Raw genomic sequence first — 25,782 nt, 5'->3', positions numbered from 1 at the left:
CTCCTTTTAGGAACTACAGGCACCCGCGAGTGTGCATGAACGGAAGTAAATTCCTCAGACAAGGGATTTGTCCCGTGATGTCAGCTTCCCATTTCAGCTACTCTAGACAAGACCAAGTTCCCTAGCGGGGGTAAATAGAGTCGCTAAGGGGGCAAACACACACACACCAGCAGTGATTTTCTCTATATGTCAGCAGCTCTGGAACTTTGCTAACTGCACCCGGGAGGGGTGTAGAGGGCAAAAGTACTGGCGACACGGCTGTGCCTGCCCACCTCTCCCGAGGCACCGGGCTCACCAAGGTGGAGGACGGAGGATGAGATTCTCTCCCAGCCTCTTCCCCATGCATCCGCTCACATCCTCCGTCCTCGTCCTCTCCTTTTCACGCTCCGCCCACGCGGAGTGGAGGGCTCAAGGGGGTCGTGTGCCCCTGGAAGGCTGGCTGGCCCTGCATCCGCTGCCCCGTGGGGGCGGGCAGAACTGCGGAGGCGTTGGAAGGGGTTGGACCTTTGGCCTTGGTCCTAGGGGGCGGTGCCGGGCGCGAACCGTCCCAGGTCCCTCCCAGGCGGGAACAGCACAGGCGGTGCCCGGGCAGCTGCGGAGCCATGGACGGCAGCGGGCCTTTCAGCTGCCCCATCTGCCTGGAATCGCTCCGGGAGCCGGTGACACTCCCCTGCGGCCACAACTTCTGCCTCGCCTGCCTGGTTGCGCTCTGGCCGCACCGGAGTGCGGGCAGCACTGGTGGTTCTGGAGGTCCGGCCCGCTGCCCACTGTGCCAGGAGCCTTTCCCCGACGGCCTGCAGCTCCGCAAGAACCACACGTTGTCTGAGCTGCTGCAGCTCCGCCAGGGCTCGGGCCCAGGACCCATGTCCACCCCGGCTTCAGGCCCCGCCCGGGGCGCGACGCCCGAGCCCTCTGCGCCCAGCGCACCCCCTACAGCTCCGGAGCCATCTGCTCCCTGTGCGCCCGAGCCCTGGCCGGCCGAAGAGCCGGTGCGCTGCGACGCGTGCCCCGAGGGCGCTGCCCTGCCCGCCGAGTTCTCCTGCCTCTCCTGCCTCGCCTCCTTTTGCTCTGCGCATCTGGCCCCGCACGAACGCAGCCCCGCGCTGCGCGGCCACCGCCTGGTGCCGCCGCTGCGCCGGCTGGAGGAGAGCCTGTGCCCTCGCCACCTGCGCCCGCTGGAGCACTACTGCCGCGTGGAGAGAGTGTGCCTGTGCGAGGCCTGTGCCGCTCAGGAGCATCGCGGCCACGAGCTGGTGCCGCTGGAGCAGGAGCGCGCGCTTCAGGAGGTGGGGCGTGGGCGCCTTGAACGGGCACGTGGAGATGGGTGACAGGCGGGGCAGGAGAGACATTTAGTCCCCCCGTTCTCCGCGGGCTGTGTCTTTTGTTCGTTTTATTATTTTTGTGGATGTGTACGTGGAGATTAAGAAAACATCTTTGCGGAGTTGGTTCCCACCTTTACGTGGGTTTCATCTCTCTGACTCAACAGGCGCTGCCTTAGTTTCTCCTTGGTTCCCACCTTTACGTGGGTTTCATCTCTGACTCAACAGGCGCTGTTGAGTTAGTTTCCTCCTCTAACTTGAGGATCTTTGCAACCCCTTCCGGTCTACAGTGTCTTTCTCTGGGGCTGGTGTGGAGGGAAGGGGAGTCAGAAGGGACCGCTGAGTAGATGAAGGAGTGGCAAAGAGCTGAAACGGAGGGTGTGTGTGTGAGAGAGACAGAGACACAGAGAGAAGCTGGGTCAGTGTGGGTGTAAAGCCAGAGGTATCTGGGTTAGGCGCTTGGAGCCGGTGGGGACCAGGAACGGCTGCCTGCGGGTGTGGCCCCATGGCTGATGGAGCTCTTCTTGCTGGTCCCAATTCAGATTTGTCCTGGACTGAGTCAGCCACTGTGGATGGGTGTGGCAGGCGCCAGGAGCATGATGGAGGTTGGGCTGGTCACACAGAACTTCTCTGTCCGAGTGTTCTGGGGCCGTTGGGAGCATGTGCCCAGTGTCCCACCACCTCCCACCCCCAGTTTCCTTTGGCCTCCATCCCGGTCTTGGCGCCTCTAGCTCTGGGATTTTCCGTCTCTCCGGCCTGGATCTGTGACTCATAAGACCCAAGGGATTTGCCCGGAATCCCCATTTTTCAGAGCTGGATCGGGGGTGCAGGCTCCCTTGAAACTAATCCCCAGTGCTCCCCTTTAGTTCAGTCACACCCCAAACCTACTCTCTCAGTCTTTGCCTCTACCCCACCGGGGGGAAAAATTCCAAATAAATAGAGAACCTTAGATAGCCCTATACTGGCTTCTCTGATCAACAGGTAGTCAGAGGCACACAGCCTGCTTCCTTGCCAGGCATTTGGGAATGGCACCAACCTGAACCAGGGGTGAACTGGGCATATTTTGTCATTAGACACCAGGCTCACAAAGCCCCATCCACAGGCTGAGCAGTCCAAAGTCCTGAGTGCTGTGGACGACCGCATGGATGAACTGGGCGCCAGCATTGCTCAGACCCGCCGAACCGTGGCCCTCATCAAGGTCAGACCCCACACTAATCCTCCTGGGCACCCCTGAAGCAGGCCTCTGAAATTGTACATAAACTTTTAGCATGTAGCACCCTGATTAGGAACTGTTCATCCCTGCTAAGCAGGGACACCTCGTTTCCTGAGACATGGCTCAAATCCAGAGCTTGGATTGGCCCTCTCAGTAGCACTCAGTGGGCACACAGTCAGGGAAGGAATCTGAAGTCAGGTTGGGTCTTTGCCTCCACTCTCCAATCCTGCAGAGTGCGGCCTTGGCAGAGCGGGAGAGGGTGAGCCAGATGTTTGCCGAGGCCACAGCCACCCTACAGAGTTTCCAGACCGAGGTGCTGGGGTTCATCGAGGAGGGAGAGGCCACGATGTTGGGCCGCTCCCAGGGTGACCTGCGTAGACAGGAGGAACAGCGCAGCCGCCTGAGCCGGGCTCGTCACAACCTCAGTCAGGTTCCAGAAGCTGACTCAGTCAGCTTTCTTCAGGTGAGGGCAGCTCCTGAGCCACAGGGGGAATCCAGGTGATGGGGGTGGGGGTTGAGAAATGATGGCAGAGGTGATGGGTGCCTGGCCTTCCAGGACAGTTGCTACCTTCCCCAGCTGGGAGAAGCTATGGCCGACAGAGCCTTAATGGGCGTTTGTCTGATACAGGAACTCCTGGCGCTACGGCTGGCACTGGAGGAGGGGTGCGGCCCTGGCCCTGGGCCCCCCAGGGAACTCAACTTCACCAAGTCGTCCCAAGTGGTCAGAACATTGAGAGACATCCTGGTCTCAGCCTGTGCCAGCCAGTGGGAGCAGCTGCGGGGGCTGGGCAGTGATGAGGAGGAGCTGCAGAAACATGGCTCAGAAGGTGGGTGCCCCTCCGAGATGACCCACACCCCTCCCCCAGATATACTATGTGGGCTCCCAGATCTGGTGTCCATCCGGTGTCTAGCCTGGGGGAGGGGGCCATAACCCTGCCAGGAACTGAAGACACCCCCCACGCACACAGGGGCGGAAGGGATTCTTGTAGCTTCCCACTAACTTCGGAGAGGCCTTGCATGCAAGGAGGCAAGGTGTGTGTGGGGGGACCAAGCAACACACGTGCGTGAGAACACGGTCCCATATGGGTGTGTCTGTCACCACGTAGCAGGGGGCTTTGGGTGGCAGGGTGGAGGGAATTACAGCCACGGGTGGGGTGGGGGCACTACGAGGGTAGCCGCGCAGCCAGTCACCGGTATCAAGAGAGATGGCTTCCACGCCGCTCCTTTCTGTCCAGCAGATGTGGAATCCCAGGACCCTGACAGCACCAGCCTGGTGGAGAGTGAGGCTCCCAGGGACTATTTCCTCAAGTGTAAGTAACTGGCTCGCCGCTACCAAAGCGCCTCTGTTAGCTGCTCGGCTTCGGGAACACAGAGCTCCGGAAGCCCCTCCTTAATCTCTGGGGTGAGCAAGGTCATCTCCGCGGGTGGTCCCCATTGGTGCTGGACAGGCTGTGTTTGGGGGAGGTGGGTCCCTGCGGGGGACTGTCCCATCGGAGCCTGGCTGTGACCTGTGTCTCTCTCCCATTCGTGGGGTCCAGTCGCCTACATCGTGGACCTGGACAGCGACACGGCAGACAAGTTCCTGCAGCTGTTCGGAACCAAAGGTGTCAAGAGGGTATTATGTCCCATCAACTACCCGGAGTCACCCACCCGCTTCACACACTGTGAGCAGGTGCTAGGAGAGGGGGCCCTGGACCGGGGCACCTACTACTGGGAGGTAGAGATCATCGAAGGATGGGTCAGTGTGGGCGTCATGGCTGAGGGTTTCTCTCCGCAAGAGCCCTATGACCGGGGCCGCCTGGGCCGAAACGCACTTTCGTGCTGTCTGCAGTGGAATGGGCGTGTCTTCTCAGTCTGGTTCTGCGGGCTGGAGGCCCCACTACCTCACGCTTTTTCACCTACGGTTGGGGTCTGCCTGGAGTATGCGGACCACGCCCTGGCCTTCTACGCTGTTCGGGACGGAAAACTGAGCCTTCTTCGGAGGCTTAAAGCCTCTAGGCCACGCCGCAGTGGTGCCCTAGCCTCCCCCACTGACCCTTTCCAGAGTCGCCTGGACAGCCACTTTTCAGGGCTCTTCAACCACAGGCTCAAGCCTGCCTTCTTCCTGGAGAGTGTGGACGCCCACCTGCAGATTGGGCCCCTCAAGAAATCATGCATATCCGTACTGAAGAGGAGGTGAGACGGGCCTGTCTCATCCTGCAGTGGAGAAGAAGGCACCAGCCTCAGAGACCCCCACTTCCAGAGGTCTCTGCCTTGTATAACTAGACCTTCCACTTTTCAAGGCAGGGGTCCCCGGCCCTTTGCAGGACTTGTTTTGGGAGGAGAACTTCAGCTGCGACAACTCCAGACTGCCCCAGCCCTTCTTTTCCAGGTCTCGAGAACTACCTGGCACACAGTAGGTGCTCAATAAATGTTTGTGGCATGCACGACTCCCTTTTTCATGCCTCAGCCACCAGAGGTTCTTATGACTGACTTCTCAGCCTTCAAGATCTGGGACTAGGAGCAAGCAAGGTGGCTCTGCCTGTAAGGTGCTTACCACCAAGCCTTCTGACCTGAATTCTGGAACACACATGGTAGAAGACAAAACTGACACGTACGAATTGTCCCCTGACCTCTCACTGCGTGTCCCGGTGCATGGAGCACAAACACAGGCAGAAGCACATGCATGCACAGTAAATAAATAAAAACAAATGTGTAAGCCGAAACAGCAGGTGACGTGCTCAGTACATAAGCGTCGAGGGGTCCTGAGTTCGAGCCCCAGAAATGAATCACACTTGTAATGGCCACACCGGAGAGGTCGAGACGGGTAGGTTCCTGGCGCTTTGCTGGCCGCTAGCCTAGCCTAATAGGTGAGCTTCAGATCAGAAAGCTTATCTCAGAAAGTAAGGAGGACATCAGCAGAGACACGACATCTGGAACCTTCCGTGCATACAGGCACACACACCAATGCAACAACCAAACAAACAGAATGAGCAGGTGAGGGGGGGGACTCCCCTTGGCCCCGGAGGAGGGGGCTGGTACAGGCTGTGCTTCAGCTGCACCCTGGCTCTAGGCAGGGACAGTCAGAGGTGGCTTTTCCCAGAGTCCAGCTCCACAGTCATCCCTGTTGCTCACATCAGCTTTGGATGGGGGGAGGGTACCCTCTGCAGTATTTTTATCCCTGATGCCACTAGCCAACTCCGGGCCTACTTTGTGTGTGTTGTATCCAGAATTAAACGCAGAGGTCACACGCCCAAAGCCAAGAGCTGAGCCGGATGCCTGGGTGTGGGCAAGAAAAATGGAAAGACGGACTACCTGGGCTTTTTACGCACGCACGCATGCACGCACGCGCGCACAAACACCACATACACACACATACACCCCATATACACATACATACACACACTTATATATACAGACACACACACAAACACACCTGGAAGGATCTTCATTCTCATACACAGGCATGTGTGCGCACACACACACACACACACACACACCACACACGCGCGCGCGCGCCTCGGCCCCTGCAGGGACTTGTCTGAGACCACCCAGGGTATAACTGGAATGGGGGGACATCTACAATAAGGCAGTCTATGTCCTCTGGAGCACTGCATCTCCGCACCATTATAGCCCTGCTATAGCCCTGCTCCAGTCCTCTGGGGACATCCACCGGCCCTTGTGTCTCAGGAGAGCCTCTGGCTGGTGCCCAGGGAGGCCCAACGCCCTCCACCAGCCCAGAAACTCTCTGCCCTGTGTTGGATAACCTGGGGCTATAGAGAGCATCTGTGTTTCCAGGCCAGCTCCCTCTCCAGGTTCTTTGTAACCCCCGTGCACCCCAGAGGCCAAGGGGCAGACAGAAAGGCCTCCCAGCAGCTATACAAGGTCAGACAGGACAATGGATGCGTTGTGCAGCCAGACAGCAAGGCCATACAAGTCCAGCCCCAGCCGCCTAAACTGCTAAAAATAGCCCCTCCCACAGAGGCTGCCTGGCCCCAGCAACCAGGATGTTTTTTTTCCGGGTGGGGCCTCCCTGCTCCTGCTGCTTTGTGTTCCTAGGCCTGTTCCCATGGCAACCACAGGTCCCACAGATCCCAGTACATCTAACTGCGGGGGCTGTCAGGAGAGTCGTCTCTTTTCACCTGCAAACAGCCTCCATCTTCCTCAGAGCCCTGGCATCGCAGGGCACCTGCGCTGTCTTCTCTCCTCCCGCAGCGGGGCATGTTCCACCCCACATATTCCTGCTGCGGCAGCCCTCTGCTCGCCTGAGCGAGCGCAGAAAGCCCTGGCGTGCCCGGAATGTAAGTATGGCAGGCAAGGGCCTCATAGGCTGAAACTTCCCTGCTGGGATCCGGCTCCACCATCATGGCTGTGGTTTCAGCCATTGCTTGTAGAATGACTTTCAGTTTCCAGAGACTGTCACGGAACCTTAAGTGATGGAATAGCTCAGTTGGTAAATGCTGTCAAACCCGATGACCTGAGTTTGATTTCCAGAACCCGCATGGTAGAAGAGGGATCAGCTCCTGCAAGCTGCTCTCTCTGATTCCCACACCTGGGCTGTGGGTGGCATGTGTGCATCCATGCCCATGTGTACACATGATAAATAAGTATAAAAAAGGGAAAAAAAAAAGAAAGAAGTTTCATCATCCCAAGTCCCCATGATACAGCTTTTATAGCTCAAAATGGAGGAGAGAGGGGTGCTGGCTTGCCCAAGGCTGCATGGGCTGCTGAGAAGGCCCAGGGTTCAGACCACACACTCCTCCCCATCCAGTCTGGAATGTCGCACACAGCTCTGCACTTCCTCCGAGACCTTAAGTGAATGCTAGGGTGAGTTAGAGTCTGCATGTGTGTATGCACGCATGCATGTATGTTGTGTGTATCTGGGTGTGTTTATGTCTGCCTGGTTGAATACTTGTGTAGGGGTGGGTATATCTAGATGTATCTAGCCCTGTGTGTGTGTGTGTGTTTCCGGCGTCCCTCCAGGAACAAGTAGGAAGAAATACAGTGACACGATATGGCCACCACTGCCACACGGGCAGTGCGAGGGGGTCTGTCCTTTTGCCAGTCTTGCCAATGCTTTAATCTGTTATAGTCAAAACTGCTTGAAGCCCAGAGTAGTAGCTCACACCTGGACTCCAACACTTGAGATGCTGGATATTCAGATGCCTATGCCAACCTGGGCTATAGAGAAAGACCTCTTTTTCTTCTTCTTCTTCTTCTTCTTCTTCTTCTTCTTCTTCTTCTTCTTCTTCTTCTTCTTCTTCTTCTTCTTCTTCTTCTTCCTCTTCCTCTTCCTCTTCCTCTTCCTCTTCTTCTTCTTCTTCTTCTTCTTTTTGGTTTTTCAAGACAAGGTTTCTCTGTTTAGTCCTTGCTGTCCTGGAACTCACTCTGCAGACCAGGCTGGCCTCGAACTCACAGGGATCCATCTGCCTGCCTCTGCCTCCCGAGTGCTGGGATTAAAGGTGTGCACCACCAACACCCGGCATGAGACTTTGTCTTAAACAAAAGCAAAAGGTTCTTTAAAAACTTTTTATTTTTTAATGACAAGGTCTCATTCTGCAGCCCACATGATCTTTGAAATGAGCTATGTAGACCCAGCTGGCCTCCAGTCCTGGAAGTCCTCCTGCCTCTGACTCCTAAGTTCTGGGACTGTAGGCATATACCACCGTTACAAAGAGAAAGAAACTAGGTGTATGGATCTGGCCCATCACCTTTTATGAAGGAAAAAGCCTTACTCAGGACACTCTCTCCACCCCATGGCTTAGGCGGAGAGCGCTGGGGATGACCCTCACATGCCTTAGCAACAAGAAGCCCTGGGTAGATCCCTAGCACCCCCCCAAAAGGGTAAGAGAAAAAAAAAAGTTTAAACAAAATACGGTCTCTGTGGGCTCCAGTTCCCACAGCCCCAGGGCCTCAGCAGAGGTGCTGGTGGGTCTGTGGTCTCAGAGGCTCCCATTAGAGCCCCAGCTAGTCGCAGACAATGTGGAGGGGTGAAGGTTTGAGGCTGTAGCTGTGAACTCAATACAGTTCCCCGGAGCCAGGCAAGAAGCCAACCTCCGCTGGAGCTTTGTTTCTGTGGGAAAATGAGTTCCAGAGCGCAAACAAGCGGCCGAGAATGGGCTTGTGCCTCCCTTGCTCTTGGCAGCCGCGCACGGCCAGGTTCTGGCGCTCCAGGAGGGAAGAGGCCAATCGCCCTCCTCCTGCCCTTTTCCAGCGCAGCTCGTTGCCCCTCCTCCCAGAGGGAGCCTGGGAGTCTGCGCAGAGCCTGTGGCTAAGCTGTAGGGCCTGGCGGGAAGCTGGGCTGAGCTGGGTGCGGCTGAGGTTTGCATTGGGGGCCCAGGAAGGAAAATAACTCTTACCAGTCACTGTCCCGTCCAGCCCTCCAGGCAGCCCACATTTTTCCATTCAGTAGCGACAATAAGAAGAATCTGGAAGCTAAGGCCATTGCCTTTTTGAACAATCCCATCTTTTGGTGGATGCCTGAGACCCGCGGACAGAGCCCAGGAAGTGGCTCAGAGACAGAATGTTTACTTAGCGTGCAGGAAGTCAGAGATTGCATCCCTGGCACTAACAAACAAACAAACCCAAAAAGAAGACTGGAGAGATGGCTCTGCAATTAAGAGCACTTGCTGTTTTTCCAGAGGACACCTGTTCAGTTCCCAGGACCTACACTGTGGCTCACAGCCATAAGCAACTCCAGTGCTAGGGATCTGACGCCCCTTCTGGCCTCCTCAGGCACTGGGCACATGTGATACACAGACCTACATGCATACACATAAATGAAAATAAATAAAAGAGAGAGAGAGGGGAGAGAGAAGAAAGAAAAAGAGAGAGAGAGAAGAGAGAGAGGAGAGAGAGAGAGGGGGGAGAGGAGAGAGAGAGAGAGAGAGAGAGAGAGAGAGAGAGAGAGAGAGAGAGAGAGAGAGAGAGGAGAGAGAAGAAAGAGACAGAGAGAGAGAGAGACTGTAGACTTAGAATGCTAAACCTCATCGTCCTTCCCTAGCACGCTTAGAAACAGCTAGGCAGAGCCCATGACATCACAGACTCAGCATCACCTGTATTGAGATGGGCAGGAAACAGTCTTTGGTAGTTTACGTATTTTCCTTAAACCCCCCCCCATCCCTTTCCTCCACCCACCACCCTTCCGCTTTGTAGTTTTTCTTTTTTTTTCTTTTTTTTGGTTTTTCGAGACAGGGTTTCTCTGTGGTTTTGGAGCCTGTCCTGGAACTAGCTCTTGTAGACCAGGCTGGTCTCGAACTCACTTTGTGGTTTTTCTAGACAGGGTTTCTCTGGAACTCACTCTCTAGACCAGGCTGACCTCAAATTCAGAGATCCCCCTGCCTCTGCCTCCCCAGTGCTGGGATTAAAGGAGTGTGCCCCCACCGCCCGGCTGCAGCTATAATTTGTAAGGAGAGGGAAAGGGGAGGTCTGAGTTAGAATGGGCTAGGATGGGGAGGTATATCTTGATTGGGCTTGGTAATTAGGGGAGCCAAAGGGGGCTTTTGATTGCTGGACTTCAGTTCTTTGGTGGCTGAACCTTGGTGGTCAGCCTCAAGAGGAAGAAGTGTTCCAATAAAGGGAAGAGACATTGGGGCTAGCTTTAGAAATGTAACCCGTTTTGTAGCAAGGCAGCGGGAATTGGGGAAAAGGGCAAGGCCCGCTAGAACCACATGCTCAAGTGGGCTGGTGCCCCTTCATCAGGGGTCTCATGCATGCTCGACAAACTCCTATCAAGTGACTTAGTTTTCTTTTCTTTTTTCTTTTTCTCTTTCTTTCTTTCTTTTTTTTTTTTTTTTTTTTTGAGACAGCGTTTCTCTCTCTGGAGCCTGTCCTGTCCTGGAACTCTCTCTGCAGACCAGGCTGGCCTTGAACTCACAGAGATCCACCGATGTACCTGTCTCTGCCTCCCGAGTGCTGGGATTAAAGTCATGCACCACCACCACCCAGCTGTGTCTTAGTTTTCTATTGCCGCGATCAAACAACTTGACTAAGGGAGCTTTATTAGGAAGTTCCAGTGGGATGGGCCCATTGCCATCGCTGTGGGAAGCATGACAGCAAGCCGGCTTGGCGGCAGGGACGGCTGAGAGCTCACATCCTGAACTGACGGCAAGCACCGAGCAGAGAGCAAACCGGGAAGAGTCTGAGCCTTTGAGTGCTCAAATGCCACCTTTAGTCACATATTTCCAGCGAGGCCACACCTCCTAACTGCCCAAACGGCACCACCAAGCGTGTGAATACTCTAGGACACAGAGTCCTTTGTGCCTTGGTTCTGGGGCAATAAGAAAATGAAGAAAGAACAGACAAACTCACCCACGGGAGAGCTGAGGCCAGGTGGACTGTGAGCGCTAATGGAGATATACTATCAAAAATAGCATACGAAAAACTCCAAGTGTTTATTTTATACATCTGAATAGAGGCAGCGGTCTATGACATTCAGCTGAACAAGCAGGCAGGCCTAGCTGTTCACCGGAGGAGGTTTCCCTAGGTGTGTGGTCTCGGGCTGGGGTCACCCCGAGAGGAAGCTGTGGATGACAGCACACACCAATGAGAGGAAGGCTCTGCCTATTCCATGAGCATACCCAGTCTCCACGGATCCGAGGCATCAGGGTCCTTGACACGGCAGAGCCCGTGTCGACAGCACACAATGGCTCAGGACTTTATCAGCGACCCACACGGGCGACATCTCATCCAAAATGCCACACAAAGTGGGCTACACCCACAGCTCTTTCTTTTCTTTCCTTCCTTCCTTCCTTCCTTCCTTCCTTCCTTCCTTCCTTCCTTCCTTCCTTCCTCATGTCTTGACTTCCTTCCCTTCCCCCCAGTACTGAAGAACACCCTGAGTTCTGGAATCAGAAAGCAGAACTAGGGACATAGCTCAGTGACAAAGCGTATGCTTGGCGCGGGACACGATGCTGACCTCAATATCAAAAGCTGTGGAACTAAAACATCTCAGTTCGAGGCTGGAGAGAGAAGGATTTGCCATGCTAACTTTAGAATCTGAGCCTGGATCCTAGCAACCACGTGAAAAGCCAGCGCTGGGGAGTGCCTGGACTCCCACGGCTGGGGCTTGTGGTTAACAATCTGTCTAGCTAAATCAGTGAGCTCTGGGCTCAGGGAGAGACCCTGTCTCAGAAAATAACTGTTATCAGCCTCTGGCCTTGACACACTAACACGCGTGTATACCAGCACACACTCCTGTGCACACACACACACAGGAATGCATACCTAGTATATTCACACAAATAAATAGATAGAAATACATTTCAAAAGGTTCTACTTCATTCATTTCCTCTCTCTCTCTCTCTCTCTCTCTCTCACACACACACACACACACAGAGGATCTCACTATTTCACTATGTAGCCCAGGCTACCCTTGAATTTGTGGCAATCTCCCCCTTTGCTCTGACTCTTCAGTATTGGTTTGGAGCCATCTTTAGTGGTAACTCGCCTCTCTGGGTTACGGACAGCAGAAGTTTGCATAAACACTGCTCCATCAGGAATCGCTCAGAACAAACCCTGAAACTGTCTGGGGAGGTCCAGGCTGGGAGCCCAAGGGTGGGGCTCCTCTCCATAGCAACCAGAAAGAGCCTGCAACATGGGCCAGCCCTGCCTTCTGACGAAAAAGCAGGGACCTGTTGTTCCTCAAATGCATGTGGCCAAAAAAGGCCTCACCCTGAAATAGCTCAGGTCCCCATTGGCATCTCACATGGCAACTGCCTCTCCACCTCAGCTCAGCCAACAGCACAGGGCAGAAGGTGGAGGCTTTACCAAGAACTGTGTTCCTTTCGTTAGTTTATTTGAAAGATAATTGACAAGCCGGGCGGTGGTGGTGCAAGCCTTTAATCCCAGCACTCTGTGCTTGTGTGTGTGTGTGTGTAGAAGGAGCACAGAGTGGGCTGGAGTTACAGACAGTTGTGAACTGCCTGATGGGACGCTGGGAATTGAACTCAGGTCCACTGCAAGAGCAATAGATGCTCTTAACCACTGAGACACCTCTCCAGCCCTTGACCAGAACAAACCCTTTCTCATTTAAATTGCTTAGCAACAGGAGAAGAAATGGAGAAGTCACCTTTTGTCAAAAAGGGAAGACTTTTAACCTCAGTCATGTTCTTTTGGAGGCCGTGTCTTCTCCCTCCATGGAATAATCTGGGGTTTACAGGGCACCTGGGAACTGGCAGCCCTTCTGATAATCTGTCCACCCAGATGGTTTCTAGGGCACCCTGTGCGGGAGGCCAAGTGCTCTGCACTGTGGCCACTCCCACACTCCCTGTGTTGCGGGTATCTGTGCACTGTGTGAAGATGCACTGCTGTGATTGGTGTAATAAAGAGCTGACTGACCAATTGCAAGGCAGGGAGGAAGGGGGGTTTCCGGTGAGAGAGAGGATTATGCCAGAGAGATGCCAAGACTCAGAGGGTGTCATACATACAGAAAGATAAAAAGCCACATGATAAAATGTAAATTAATAGAAGCAGGTTAAGGTAGGAGAGCTGGTGGGACAAGCCTAAGCTAAGGCCAAGCTTGCTTGCTTGCTTGCTTTCTTTCTTTTTTTTTTTTTTAAATATTTTTATGATCTATTTAACTTTATTTTATGTGCATTGGTATGAAGGTGTTAGATACCCTGCAACTGGATCTTCAGACAGTTTTGAGCTGCCATGTGGGTGCCGGGAATTGAATCCGGGTCCTCTGAAAGAGCAGTCAGTGCTCTTAGCCACTGAGCCATCTCTCCAGCCCCCAAGGCCGAGCTTTCATAATTAATAATAAGTCTCCGTGTCATTATCTGTGAGCCGGCGGCCCAAAGAGGACTCCAGCTACACCCCGGACAAAGCAAGGGTTCAGAATGATACCAGATCGCGGTCTCTCAGCTCCCAAACCCACAGCGTTACAGGAGGGCCACTGTCGCAAAGTGTGCAGGGTAAAAGGGCCAGCCAAAGAAACACACCCTGGCCCTGAAACCAGAGCCAAAAGGTTAAAAAGGGCCAGTGAAAGAAACACTCTGGCCCTAAAACTAGAGTCAAAGAAACACACTCTGCCCCTGCCCAACGCAGTTTAAAAAAAACAACCAGTCCCTGAGCAGGAAAACCAACCAATCCCTGAGCACAAAACCAACCAATCCCTGAGCAGGAAAACCAACCAATCTCTGAGCTTGTCTAAGGTAAGGATTGAAATCGGACCAATTCCAACCCTGAAATTCTTCACCCTGGGACAACACTGTCCCTAAGAAGCCCTATATAAACCCTGGGACTGTTCAGTTTGCTTCTGCCGTCTTCACCGGGGCAGCAGGCAGCAGAGGCAGCGGCCTTTCTGGCCCTTCTGGCCCTTCTGATTCTTCGCTGAGCTGTTACATTGGGGAAACCTCTCCCAGGAGCAGGGCTGTAAACTGCTAGGCTTGTGGTGACTCTGTGATCCTCCTCTGCTCCCAACTGCCAGAATCGCTTTCCATCCTATCTGCAATGTTTACAAAGTGCCCAAGCCAAGCCAAGTGACTTTAATGTATCCTCACAGGAGGGGAGGCTGTTCAGCTTTGCTTCCCTCTGGAGGGTGCAGCAGGGAATCTGACCATGTCTTTCTCTGGTGGGTAGATTGCTGACCCGGTTTGGCAATCCACAGTCCTTGGCGTGTAAGCATCCGCCTTGATCTTAGCCTGGTACTCTCACGCGAGGAACTGTGTTTAAGTTTCCCTTCTTGGAAAGTGTCTCAGATTTCCTGTTGCTGTGACAAGAGTATCTTTTATTTAACTTTTATTTTTATGTGCATTGGTGTGAAGGTTTCAGATCCCTTGCAACTGGATCTTCAGACAGCTGTGAGCTGCCATGTGGGTGCTGGGAATTGAACCTGGGTCCTCTGGAAGAGCAGTCAGTGCTCTTAACCACTGAGCCATCTCTCCAGCCCCCGTGACAAGAGCATCTTAAGGGAGGAAGGGTTATCGTTTGTTTTTGGCTGACAATTATCATGGTGGCACGGATACAGCAGCAGGAACTTCAGGAGGCAACGGCCCACCGCATCCACAAACACGAAGCAAGCTGGGGGCTGGAGAGCTGGCTCAGCAGCTTAGAACACTTGTTCTTCCCCAGCACCCACGTGGTGGCTCATGGCCATCCATAACTCCAGTTCTGAGGGACCTGATGCCCTCTTCTGACCTCAGAGGGCACCGAGCAGGCATGCGGTGCACATATATGCATTCACGCAAGCAAAACAGTCATATCTGTAACATAAACACATCTAAATACAATTTTTAAATAAGACTGATAAAATCACCCAGCATATGAAGGCACTTGTCTCCAAGCCTGACGCCCCAACTTTATCGCCAAGACTCACTTTGGAGGGAGGACCCCGATTCTGAAAAGCTGTCCTCTGACTTCCATACATGTACGGGTGCACACGCTTAATAAACATAGTTTTTAAAATTTCCAAAGGGAAAAAAAAAAAACCAACGACAAAACAAAACTTTAAGGAGGCAGCGAGTGATGGATGCTTGTCCTCGGCTTCCTTTCTCCTACGCAGTCCAGGATCCCAGGCCAAGGAATGATGCTGCCCTCAATGGATGGAGCCTCCCACTTCATTAAGCCAATTAATATAATCCCTGAAAGTCATGCATAGAGGTTCATCTCCCAGGTAATTCTAATTTTATACATTTATTTTGATGTATATGCATGGGTATTTTTGTTTGTATGCGTGTTCGCGCACTAGCTTTTCAGGTATGCAGTACCTGGAAAGGCCAGAAGAGGGCGGCAGATAACCTGGAGCTTGATTGAGAGTTGGACGCCACCGTGTGCACCAGGTGTTGAAAATGAACTCGGGTCCTCTGGGAAAAAAAAAGTCACTGTTCTTAGCTGCTGAGCCGACTCTGCGGCCCCTCAGGTGATTCTCGCTCTCATCAAATAATGGCATAAGTTAGGGCGACTTAATGGTCTCATCTCATAATGTCTTTCACAATTCTATTTCCAGGGGGCTGGAGAGATGGCTCAGCGGTTAAGAGCACTGCCTGCTCTTCCAAAGGTCCTGAGTTCAATTCCCAGCAACCACATGGTGGCTCACAACCATCTGTAATGAGGTCTGGTGCCCTCTTCTGGCCTGCAGGCATACATGGAAGGAATGTTATATACATAATAAATAAATAAATCAAAAAAAAAATCTATTTCCAAATAAAGTCGAAGATGAAGGGTTAAGACTCAGCATGAATTTGGGCGGCAGGGATGGGGGACAGTGGGGATATTGTGTGTGATGTACACAATTCGGTCCATAATACCACCCACTAAACTGCTCCCTGAAGCTGGGGTTGACCCTCTGTGAACCCCACTACAGTCCCATGTCTCCATTGCCCGTGGCTACAAGTCACACCCTGCTAAAAGGGGGTGCTGAAAAGACCTGGGGTTCCAACAACTCCCTTTGGTCTTCTAGGCTTGAAGATGGTGCCTGCTAGCCTTATAACCCCTAGACTCCTTTCTGGTTATTTCTTTTTCTGTTTCAGTTAGCTAAGTAACCTCCTGCTGGCTTCAGTCTCCAAATCCCCCCCTCCCCCGCCTCTCCCTCTTAAATCCTGGGATTAGATGCGTGCGTCACCACATCCGTCTCCTAGTTAATTCTTTACACAAATGCTCCCTGCTCAGATAGCTAGTGTGAGAGCAAGACAGAGGCCTGAACCCCAACTGAATCCCACAAACTCTGCTAGTCCTGAAGCTTTATAAGGTTTTTCTCCCCCCCCCCCATTGAGTCTAGCCATGTCCCCTCTTCAGTCCAAGCTATGTACAACCAAGAGACCTTGGCTCCCCAGCCATAGCCTGGGACCTTATGCCTGCTGACTATATGGTAACCTGCAATAACCAGCTCTTAAAACAGACTGTTAGAAAAGCCCCAGGCTGAAGGTGGCGTGCCTGTATTTCAGCTGTGAGAAGACAGAGGAGGGTGTGAGTCTGAGGTCACCCTAAGATACATTTCGAGAACCTGCATCAAAAACAAAAACAAATCACCGGGTGGAGGTGGCACATGCCTTTAATCCCAGCACTCGGGAGGCACAGGCAGGTGGATAAATTCAAGGCCAGCCTGGTCTACAGAGCTAGTTCCAGGACAGCTAGGGCTACACAGAGAAACCCTGTCTCGGAAAAAAGAAAATCAAAACTGGGTATTGGGTATGGTGACACATGCCTGTAACCTTAGCACTTAGGAAGTGGAACCTGGAGAATCCCAAGTGTAAAGTTGGTTTTGGGTACAAAGGGAGTTCTAGGCCAACTTGGACTAAGAAAAGACTTAATTTTTTTATTATTTTCTTTGGTGGGATTAGAGATTTGAACTCAGGGCCTCATATATGGTAGACAAGCAATCTTAACACTAAGCTATAATATAATCCCATTTTATAATTTTTTCTTTTAAGGCAGGGTCTCGCTAAGTTGCCCAGGCTTGTTTCCCTTAACTTACCATCCCCCTGCCTCCCAAGCTTCTCACTGTCTTCTCTTCCGTTTTATTTTATGTGTATGAGTGTTTGTCTGCACATCTGTCTGGTCACCACATGTGTGCAGTACCCATGGCAGCCAAAAGAGGGCACCAGATCTCTGGAACTGCAGTTGTAAAAGGTCCTGAGTGCTGGGAACCCAACTCAAAGCTGATAGATTGAGCAGGCAGTGAGTGCTTTTAACCACCAGACTGTCTGTCCAGCCCCATCATCTATGTTCTTAGAAAGAAAAAGAAAAGCTGTGATTTCCCCCCTATACTCTGTAGCCCAAACTGGCCTGTACTTCTTGGTCCTCCTGCCTCAGCTTCCCAATGCTGAAACTGCAGACCTGCAGAGTGAAGTAAATGCTAATAGCTAAAGCTAATCCTGCCACCAGGGAGTTGAGGATGAGCTGAGCCATGCTGTCTCCCCTATCCAGGATGCTTACTCTGGGACCCTAAACATCCAGAGTCAAATGGACGAAGATCCCAGTGCCTCGAGCACATACTTTACCCTGCAGCCATCCCTTTCTTCTTTAGTTTATTCCAAAAGGAACAGTGACAAAAAGGGGTGGGGAGAATAGACAAAATAAATTCCCAAACTTGGCTTAGGGCGATGCTTTTATTGTTTTGTTTTTTAGCTGTTGCAATTCATGGTCTTCTTCTGGGAAAAAATAATATTCATGATAAAATGTTGAAATAATTTTGGATGAACTGGAGCGGATTACAATTGTTCTAGGAAATCAGTTTTCTACCCACCTACCAGCTGTCATTTGGTTGGAAGCCCAGCGACCTCTAGCCTAACTGTGGCTCTCTGACAATTCTCAGTTCCTATAAAGTATCTTTCCCAGGAGCCTGAGAGATGGCTCTTGTAGGGGGCCTGGAACACCCGCACCCACCAGTTCACAACCTTGCCTGTAACTGCAGTTCCCGGTGCTCCAGCGCCCTCTTCTGGCCTCTGTGGGCTTCTGCACCTAAATTCATAGAGGCTCACACACGTACACACAAAAACAATACATCTTTACTGCAAGACAAACAGGAAAGACATCAGACTTCTGAACGGGAGTGTTCCTAGGCTGTCTCCCTGTCCTCTCAGCAATCAGGAGGCTGAGGCAGGAGGACTGCTTTGAGTTCAAGGCTAGGATAGGCTAAATACGAAGGACCAGGCTAGTCTGGGCTACAGAGACAATCTGTTTAAAAAGGGAAGAGGCAATCGGGTGGTGGTGGCACACGCCTTTAATCCCAGCACTCCGGAGGCAGAGACAAGTGGATCTCAGAGTTCGAGGCCAGCCTGGTCTACAGAGTGAGTTCCAGGATAGCCAGGATTACACAGAGAAACCTTGTGTTTAAAAAAAAGAAGAAGAAAGACAACAAAAGAAGGGGGGGAAAAGCAAGGCCAGTCTGGTCTACATAGAGAGTTCCAGAACAGCCAAGATTACAGAGAGAGAGAGAGAGAGAGAGAGAGAGAGAGAGAGAGAGAGAGAGAGAGAGAGAGAGGCTGTCTCAAAAGAACAAAAGTCCAAGCACATACACACAAAAGGAACAGTGTGATGGCCAGGTAGGTCAGTGGTAAAAGCTCTTGTCACCAAACCTGGGACCTACAGGGAAGGAGAAAACTGGTTCTCAGAATTTGTCCTCTGCCCTCTACTGATTCAATATGGTACACACACACACACACTAGTAAAGTAATAAAAGTCAAAGAGTCGGTGTAGTGGATAGGTTCTTTTAGCATGCTCTGTGAGTCTGGCATCTCTCACCTGTATCAGGCTGATCAGTTGTTACTCCTGGGGTCCTGTCTGGTTCCCTGTTTAGTGTGAGATTGAGCACAGTGGCCCATACCTGCACTCAGCTACTCCACAAGGTAAGAGGACCGTTTAAATCCCGGAATTTGAAGCAAGCCTTGGCAACACAGCAGGCCACAATCTTTGGGTAGTTGTTTGTTTGGGGAGACAAGGCCTCACACTGCTGAAGATGCCCTAGAATCCCTGCTTCCCCCGACTGCCCTATCAGATGCTCAGATTACAGTGATGGCCTGAAAAGCTCAGTTTGCAAGACCTTGCCCCCTCCTCCCTCTCTGTCACCCTCCCTCCTTTCTGTAGTGATAGTTTATGTTTTAGCAAATAAAGCTTGCCTGAAAATCAGAGTGCAGAGTTAAGCCAGCAGAGGCTAAGGAATGGTGGCACACACCTTTAATCCCAGACTTGGACTGGAAAGAGCAGAGGAATCTCTGTTAGTTCAAGGCCACCTTGGGCTACACAGGACTGACTGATCTGTCGGAAAGAGAAACAGAACTCACACAAAGGTGATCCCAGCACTTGGTATCACATGACTGTAATTCCAGCATTAGGGGGGTGGGTTCAGGAGCGGTATGGCTGGGTGGAGAGAGGAATAAATGGCGGAGGGGGCAAAGGTTCATTGCAGTCTGAGGTTTGTTGAAGACAGATGCAGTCAGGAGATGCAGTCTGAGGACAGGATTTCCCCTCCAGTCTCAGCATTGGTAGAGGCAATAGAACTCTAATGGCTGGCCTTTTAGCTTGTCTGATCTTCAGGCAAGCTTTGTTTGTTTAAACACAAACCAAATGTCACTACACCGTTTCCCCCTAACCCCTCTCCAGTTTGTTTGGTTTTGTTTAATGTGTCACATGGTCACCTGTTTTTCTAAAACTCTCAAAGCTGGACGTCTTAGTTGATTAAGCCTGCTATCTCTAAGGCCATGACTTCCTCTCCACAGCGTTTCCTGTCAGGAGGCCCCAGCGCAGCTTTGTGAATGTCTCTGTTCTGAGCAGTGTATTGTGTTTCTCAAATAGTGCCTCCAAAACTGTGTGAGCTTGAGGCCTACAAGCCAGGCTCTGCCTCTGACTCCATGTTTGGCAAAGAGTGGAGCTGGGGATGGGAAGGAACTGGACACGGGTTCCCTTTTATAGTCATGCTGGAACAAATGCATGGATTTTCCTCTTTTTTTTTAAAGTTTATTACTAATATTTAAAGATGGATGCTCTCCAGGCTGTGGTGGCACACACCTTTAATCTTAGCACTCTGGAGGCAGAGGCAGGTGGATCTCTGTGAGTTTGGGCCAGCCTGGGCTGCAGAGCAAGTTCCAGACAGTCAGGGTTGTTGAACAGAAAAACCCTTGTAGCATGACTTCTAATTGGTCTTAATAATAAAAACCCAAAGTCAGATATAGGATTTAATGCTGAAAAATCAGAGAAGCAGAGCAGTCAACCACTAGAGAGCTCTTACCTCTCCCAATGCTCAGACCAAAGATCCTGTCTCTACTAATCCTCAGACTGAATGCTCTCTCTACAAAACCTCAGACTGCAGCCATCTCTATGAAGACTGCAGACTGCTCAGACTGACTGCCTAGACTATGCTGAGCTCCTGTCTCCTCTGGCCTCATATTCCTCTCTCCACCCAGCCACAGCACTCCTATCTCCACCTCCCTAGCGCTGGGACTAAAGTCATGTGACCCCAAGTGCTGGGATCACCTTTGTGTGAGCTGTTTCTTCTTTAGACTGGATCAATTTTGTATAGGCCAGCGTGGCCTTGAACTAACAGAGTTCCCTCTGCCTCTGTCTCCCAAATCCTGGAATTAAAGGTGTATGCCACCATTGCCTGACCTCTAGTAGCTTGGCTCTGCACTCTGATCTTCAGGCAAGCTTTATTTATTAAAATAAATATACGAAAAATATCACTACAAACCCTGTCTCTAAAACAAAGAAAATGGATGTGTACTATGTTATTCAGACTGCTTGAAATTCATGATTCCCTACCTCAGCCTCCTGAATGCTAGGATTCCAGTAACACACCTGGTTAATATTTAAAAATGCACATGCCTTTAATTCCAGCACTCGAGAGGCAGGGGCAGGCAGATCTCTGTGAGTTCGAGGCCAGCCTGGTCTACACAGCAAGTTCCAGGACAAGCTCCAAAGCTACAGAGAAACCCTGTCTCGAAAAATCAAAAATAAAAATGTAGGGCTGGAGAGATGGCTCAGAGGTTAAGAGCACTGGCTGCTCTTCCAGAGGTCCTCAGTTCAATTCCCAGCAACCTCATGGTGGCTCACAACCATCTGTAATAAGATCTAGTGCCGTCTTCTGGGATGCAGGTACATATGCAGACAGAACACTGTATACATAATAAATATTTTTTTTAAAAAAAAAAGTAAAGCAAGAAATTCTAAGCAAGGTTGGAGAGATGGCCATGTGGTTATGAGCACATACTGCTTTTCCAGATGACCCAAAAAATTGGCTCAGTGGTTAAGAGCACTGGCTGTTCCTCCAGAGGACCCAGGTTTGATTCCAGCACCTACACGGTGGTTCACTGTCTATAACTCTAGTTTCAGAATCTGATGCCCTCTTCTGGCCTCCATGAATATCAGACACATACGTGATAGTGATACATATCCATACATGTAAACGAAACACATAAAAGTAGATAAGTGAAAATAAATTTAAATACAAATATTTGAGGCAGAGTCTCACTATGTAGCTCTGGCTGTCCTGAAACTCACTCTGTAGACCAGGCTGCCCTCAAACTCACAGAGATCCACCTGCTTCTGGAGTGCTGGGATTAAAGGCATGAGCTACCTCATCTGACCAACCTAAACATTTGAAAAAACCAAACAAAACCAAACAAAAAACAAGGAGAGGCTGAAGAGAGGGTTCAGAGGTTAAGAGCACTGACTGCTTTCCTAGAGATCCTGAGTTCAATTCCCAAAAACCACGTGGCAGCTCAGAACCATCTGTGTTAGGATCTGATGCCCTCTTCTGGCCTGCAGGTGGACATGCAAAGCACTCATACATAAAAAATATAAATAAGAAAAAAGGAAATTAAAAATGGGGGAGAGTTAAAAAGGAGGTTGAGCTGGGCATGGTGGCGCACACCTTTAATCCTAGCACTCAAGAGGCAGAGGCAGGCGGATCTCTGCAAGTTCAAGACCAGCCTGGAACTCGCTCTGTAGACCATGCTAGCCTTGAACTCAGAAATCCACCTGTCTCTGCCTCCTGAGTACTGGGATACTCAGTGAGCCACCATCATCTGACAAAAAAAGAAATTTTTTAACTTAAAAAAAAAATTAAGAGGAGGTTGAAATAAAACAAAGGTACTTGTACCCATAGATACTCTGTTCTCGAAAAACAGCAGTGTAAATCAGGAAACACTGGTCTAGCTGGACCAGTCCAACAATCCACTCAAGGAAGTGTTGAATCATTTGTTTGGAAACTGGCCCAAACATGCTTGTTCATAAATTTTATGTCCATTGTAATGTCCAGATCAAGAGATAAAATTGTTGCCCGGCCATGGTGGCGCACTCCTTAATCCCAGCACTTGGGAGGCAGAGGCAGGCGGATCTCTGTGAGTTCGAGACCAACCTGGTCTACAAGAGCTAGTTCCAGGACAGGCTCCAAAACCACAGAGAAACCTTGTCTTCCTCCTACCAGTCCGTCCCCAAGTCGTGTGTGTGTGTGTGTGTGTGTGTGTGAGAGAGAGAGAGAGAGAGAGAGAGAGAGAGAGAGAGAGAGAGAGAGAGCATTTGAGTGCAGGTATCTGTAGAGGCCAGAAGAGGATATCGGATTCATGGGAGTGGCCTGATTTGTGCTGGAACTGAATTCTGTCCCCTGGAACAGCAGCAAGCACTCTTAATCCCTATCATCTCTAGCCCCTTATTCTTTTGTTTTTGTTTTGTTTGTTTTTGAGATATAAACTCTTTGTAGGGCTTTGTCTGTCCTGGAACTCACTCTGTAGACCAAACTGGCCTTAACTCACAGAGGACTGCCTGCTTCTGCCTCCAGAGTGCTAGGACCTTACCTGGCTTTTCATTTTATTTTACTTTCTTTTTTTTGTTTTGTTTGGTTTTGTTGTTGGTGTTGTCTTTGTTTAGGTTCCCCACCCCAGGCAGGGTTTATCTGTGTAGCAGCCCTGGCTGTCCTGGAACTCTCTTTGTAGACCAGATCAGTCTGGATGGCTTGGAATTCAACAGGTAAACAAGGAGCAGGGGCTCAAATTTTTAGCAGTCCTCTTAGGTCTGATTCCTGATGGCTTCATTGCACTCAGCTTGGAATTTGCTCTTAAAAAAATAAATTAACAAACCTGGGGCTGGAGACACAGTGCAGTTTAGAGCTTTGCCTAATGTGCCTGGAATCCCAGAGTCACCAGATCGCCAGCACTTCGCCCAGCCAGGCCTGCAATTCAAGAGGTGGTAGAGGCCAGGAAGCTGGGAGTTTAAAGTCACTGTCAGTGCCGGGCGGTGGTGGCGCACGCCTTTAATCCCAGCACTCAGGAGGCAGAGGCAGGCGGATCTCTGTGAGTTCGAGACCAGCCTGGTCTACAAGAGCTAGTTCCAGGACAGGCTCCAAAACTACAGAGAAACCCTGTCTCGAAAAACCAAAATAAAATAAAATAAAATAAAGTCACTGTCAGCTGCGTAGCTCGTGCCTGGCCAACATGAGCTACCTAAGACCCTGTATATTAAGTAAATTCATAAATAAATAAATCTGGCCAGGGGCTGGAGAGATGGCTCAGAGGTTAAGAGCACTGACTGCTCTTCCAGAGGTCCTGAGTTCAATTCCCAGCAACCACATGGTGGCTCACAGCCATCTATAATGGGATCTGGTGCCCTCTTCTGGCATGTAAGCATACATGGAGGAATGTTGTATACATAATAATAAATAAATAAATCTAAAAAAAAAAAAAAGATATTTCAAAAAAAAATAAATAAATAAATCTGGCCAGGTAAGGTGGCCGAAGTCTATACTGTCAGTACTTGGGAGGTAGAAGTAGGAGGTCCAGGAATTTGTTAGTGGTCCTATATGGGTTACAAGAGACTTTTTCTCAAAAACCAAACAAACAAAACTCTGTGGCCATTTTGACTTTTATCAGAGTGTACCTAGTTAAAAAAAAAAAACAAAAAAAACCCTAAAGAACAAAAGAATCCTTTGCACTGTGAGTCACCCCGAAATTCCCCAAAACTGTGTCTCAGAGAGATAGTGCTGCAATTCCTGCCTGAGGTTCTCTCCGTATCCTATTGCATGCAGATAAGAGTTTATTTCTTCATCATCACTCTGTATATTACCATATAGAGTTGGATTTTACTTTTTTTTAAGAATTTATTTTCGCCCGTCGTGCTCACGAGTGTGTCGCGCCGCGCTGTCTGCCAGGTTCCACCGGATCTGGAGACGGCTACTGCCGCTTCGCCGGAAAATGGCAGAGTTCCGGCGTCCTATTAAATAAAGTGGCTTAACTTTCCGTGTAAAAAAAAAAAAAAAAAGAAAAAGAAAAAAAGAAAAAAAAGAATTTATTTTCAATATTTATTTATTTATTTATTTATTATGTATACAATATTCTGTCTGTGTGTATGCCTGCAGGCCAGAAGAGGGCACCAGACCCCATTACAGATGGTTGTGAGCCACCATGTGATTGCTGGGAATTGAACTCAGGACCTCTGCAAGAGCAGCCAGTGCTCTTAACCACTGAGCCATCTCTCCAGCCCCTGGATTTTACTTTTTTAAAACAAGATTTAGTTTATGGCACCAGAAAGATGGCTCAGCAGCTAAGAGCACTTCCTGTCCTTGCAAAAGACATGGGTTCCTAGCACATGCAGACAGTTTACAACCATCTGGAACTCCCGCTCCAAGAAACAGGAGCCCTCTCCCATCCTCCTGCGGCTCCTGTGCTCACTGTGGTCCACATCCGTGCACGCAGGCAAACTGTTATACGCACAAAATGAAAACAGAGAAATAATCTTAAAAATGTACACTTCATCATTTTTTAATGATATGCATGTGTGTGCATCTATGTAGGTGGGTGTATTTATATATGATGCGTGAGAAGGCCAGAGACATCAGCTGCTGGCGCTAGGCAATCGGTTGTCAGAAGTCTGACCTCAGTGCTGGGAACAAACAGCGGGTCCTCTGGAAAAGCAATCTATTCAGACCCTCCCTCCCCAGCCCCGTTTTTAAGGCAGCTTGTCTTACTGTAGCTGAAGTTGGTCTGGGAATTATTATGCAACCCCAGCTGACCTCCAATTTGCAGCAACTTCCTACCTCAGCCTCCGAAGTGCTGGTTGTCTGCTTCAAATCGAACACTGATCTCCTAAGATAAGGATACTGGGGACCTTCCGCAATCCTTCCCGGCCCTGCCCTGCGAAGGATTCATCTCAGAGAGATGGAGTTTAGATTCACTGTAACGCATTAGCGAGACGCTTAGTCCTGGGTCACAAGCTGAGTCAGTGATATTTTGAAAGTCCTTTTTGGCTGATGGCCTCACAGAGTCTGGTTTCGTGCAATTATCCCAGGTCTCATTTAAACCCTGCTGTTTAACTCTTCCAACGGGGACCCAGTAGGACTAGCTAGTCGCACTACAGAGGGAAGCAGCGCCATCGCGAGGTAGCTGCTGCTGGCGGCAGGTGCTGGGCGGGGAAGAGGAAGGGGAGCGGACCGCTCTCTCCTGGATTCACACAGTCCGACTCGCGTGAGTTGATTAAAGCGTATTTTGCTCGGACTCTTCCAGTCCACCCTAGAAGGGGACTGCGTCTATCACACCCAATTGTATGGGCGAACCACTCAGGTTAGTTCGCGATAAGAAGGCGGCTCATTAAGTGACTTTTAAACGTTGCACACACCAAATCATCACGAAAGTTACATTCCTTCGATTGAGATTGCTTAACGTGAGGAGGTCGGTTTAAGCTTTTGTAAATAACGTAGCAAGCCTGGCCAATAGTTAAAAAAAGACTACAAGTTCCAGAATGCATTCATCACTCAACTCAAGGCAAGGTCGCGGTTGCGGGACCATTGCCTGCTGGGAATTGTAGTTGGCCGGCTTGTTTGTGATGCAGGTGCAACTTGGGGGGGGA

General features: G+C 50.6%; 1 protein-coding gene across 1 annotated transcript; it reads left to right on the top strand.

The window, feature by feature from the left end:
* The first annotated feature begins 494 nt into the window (after nt 1-494).
* On the top strand, nt 495-5,228 carry Trim47 (tripartite motif containing 47). Its single transcript, XM_057773270.1, has 6 exons — nt 495-1,286; nt 2,422-2,517; nt 2,765-2,995; nt 3,161-3,359; nt 3,771-3,842; nt 4,071-5,228. The coding sequence occupies exons 1-6, from the start codon at nt 603-605 to the stop codon at nt 4,709-4,711; spliced, it is 1,923 nt and encodes a 640-aa protein (XP_057629253.1). The 5' UTR covers nt 495-602; the 3' UTR covers nt 4,712-5,228.
* Nucleotides 5,229-25,782: the final 20,554 nt, after the last annotated feature.

This window comes from Chionomys nivalis, chromosome 7, assembly GCF_950005125.1.
Source record: "Chionomys nivalis chromosome 7, mChiNiv1.1, whole genome shotgun sequence".
NCBI lineage: Eukaryota > Metazoa > Chordata > Mammalia > Rodentia > Cricetidae > Chionomys > Chionomys nivalis.
Note: the sequence above shows the minus strand (reverse complement) of the source record. Positions and strands in the feature narration are given on the sequence as shown.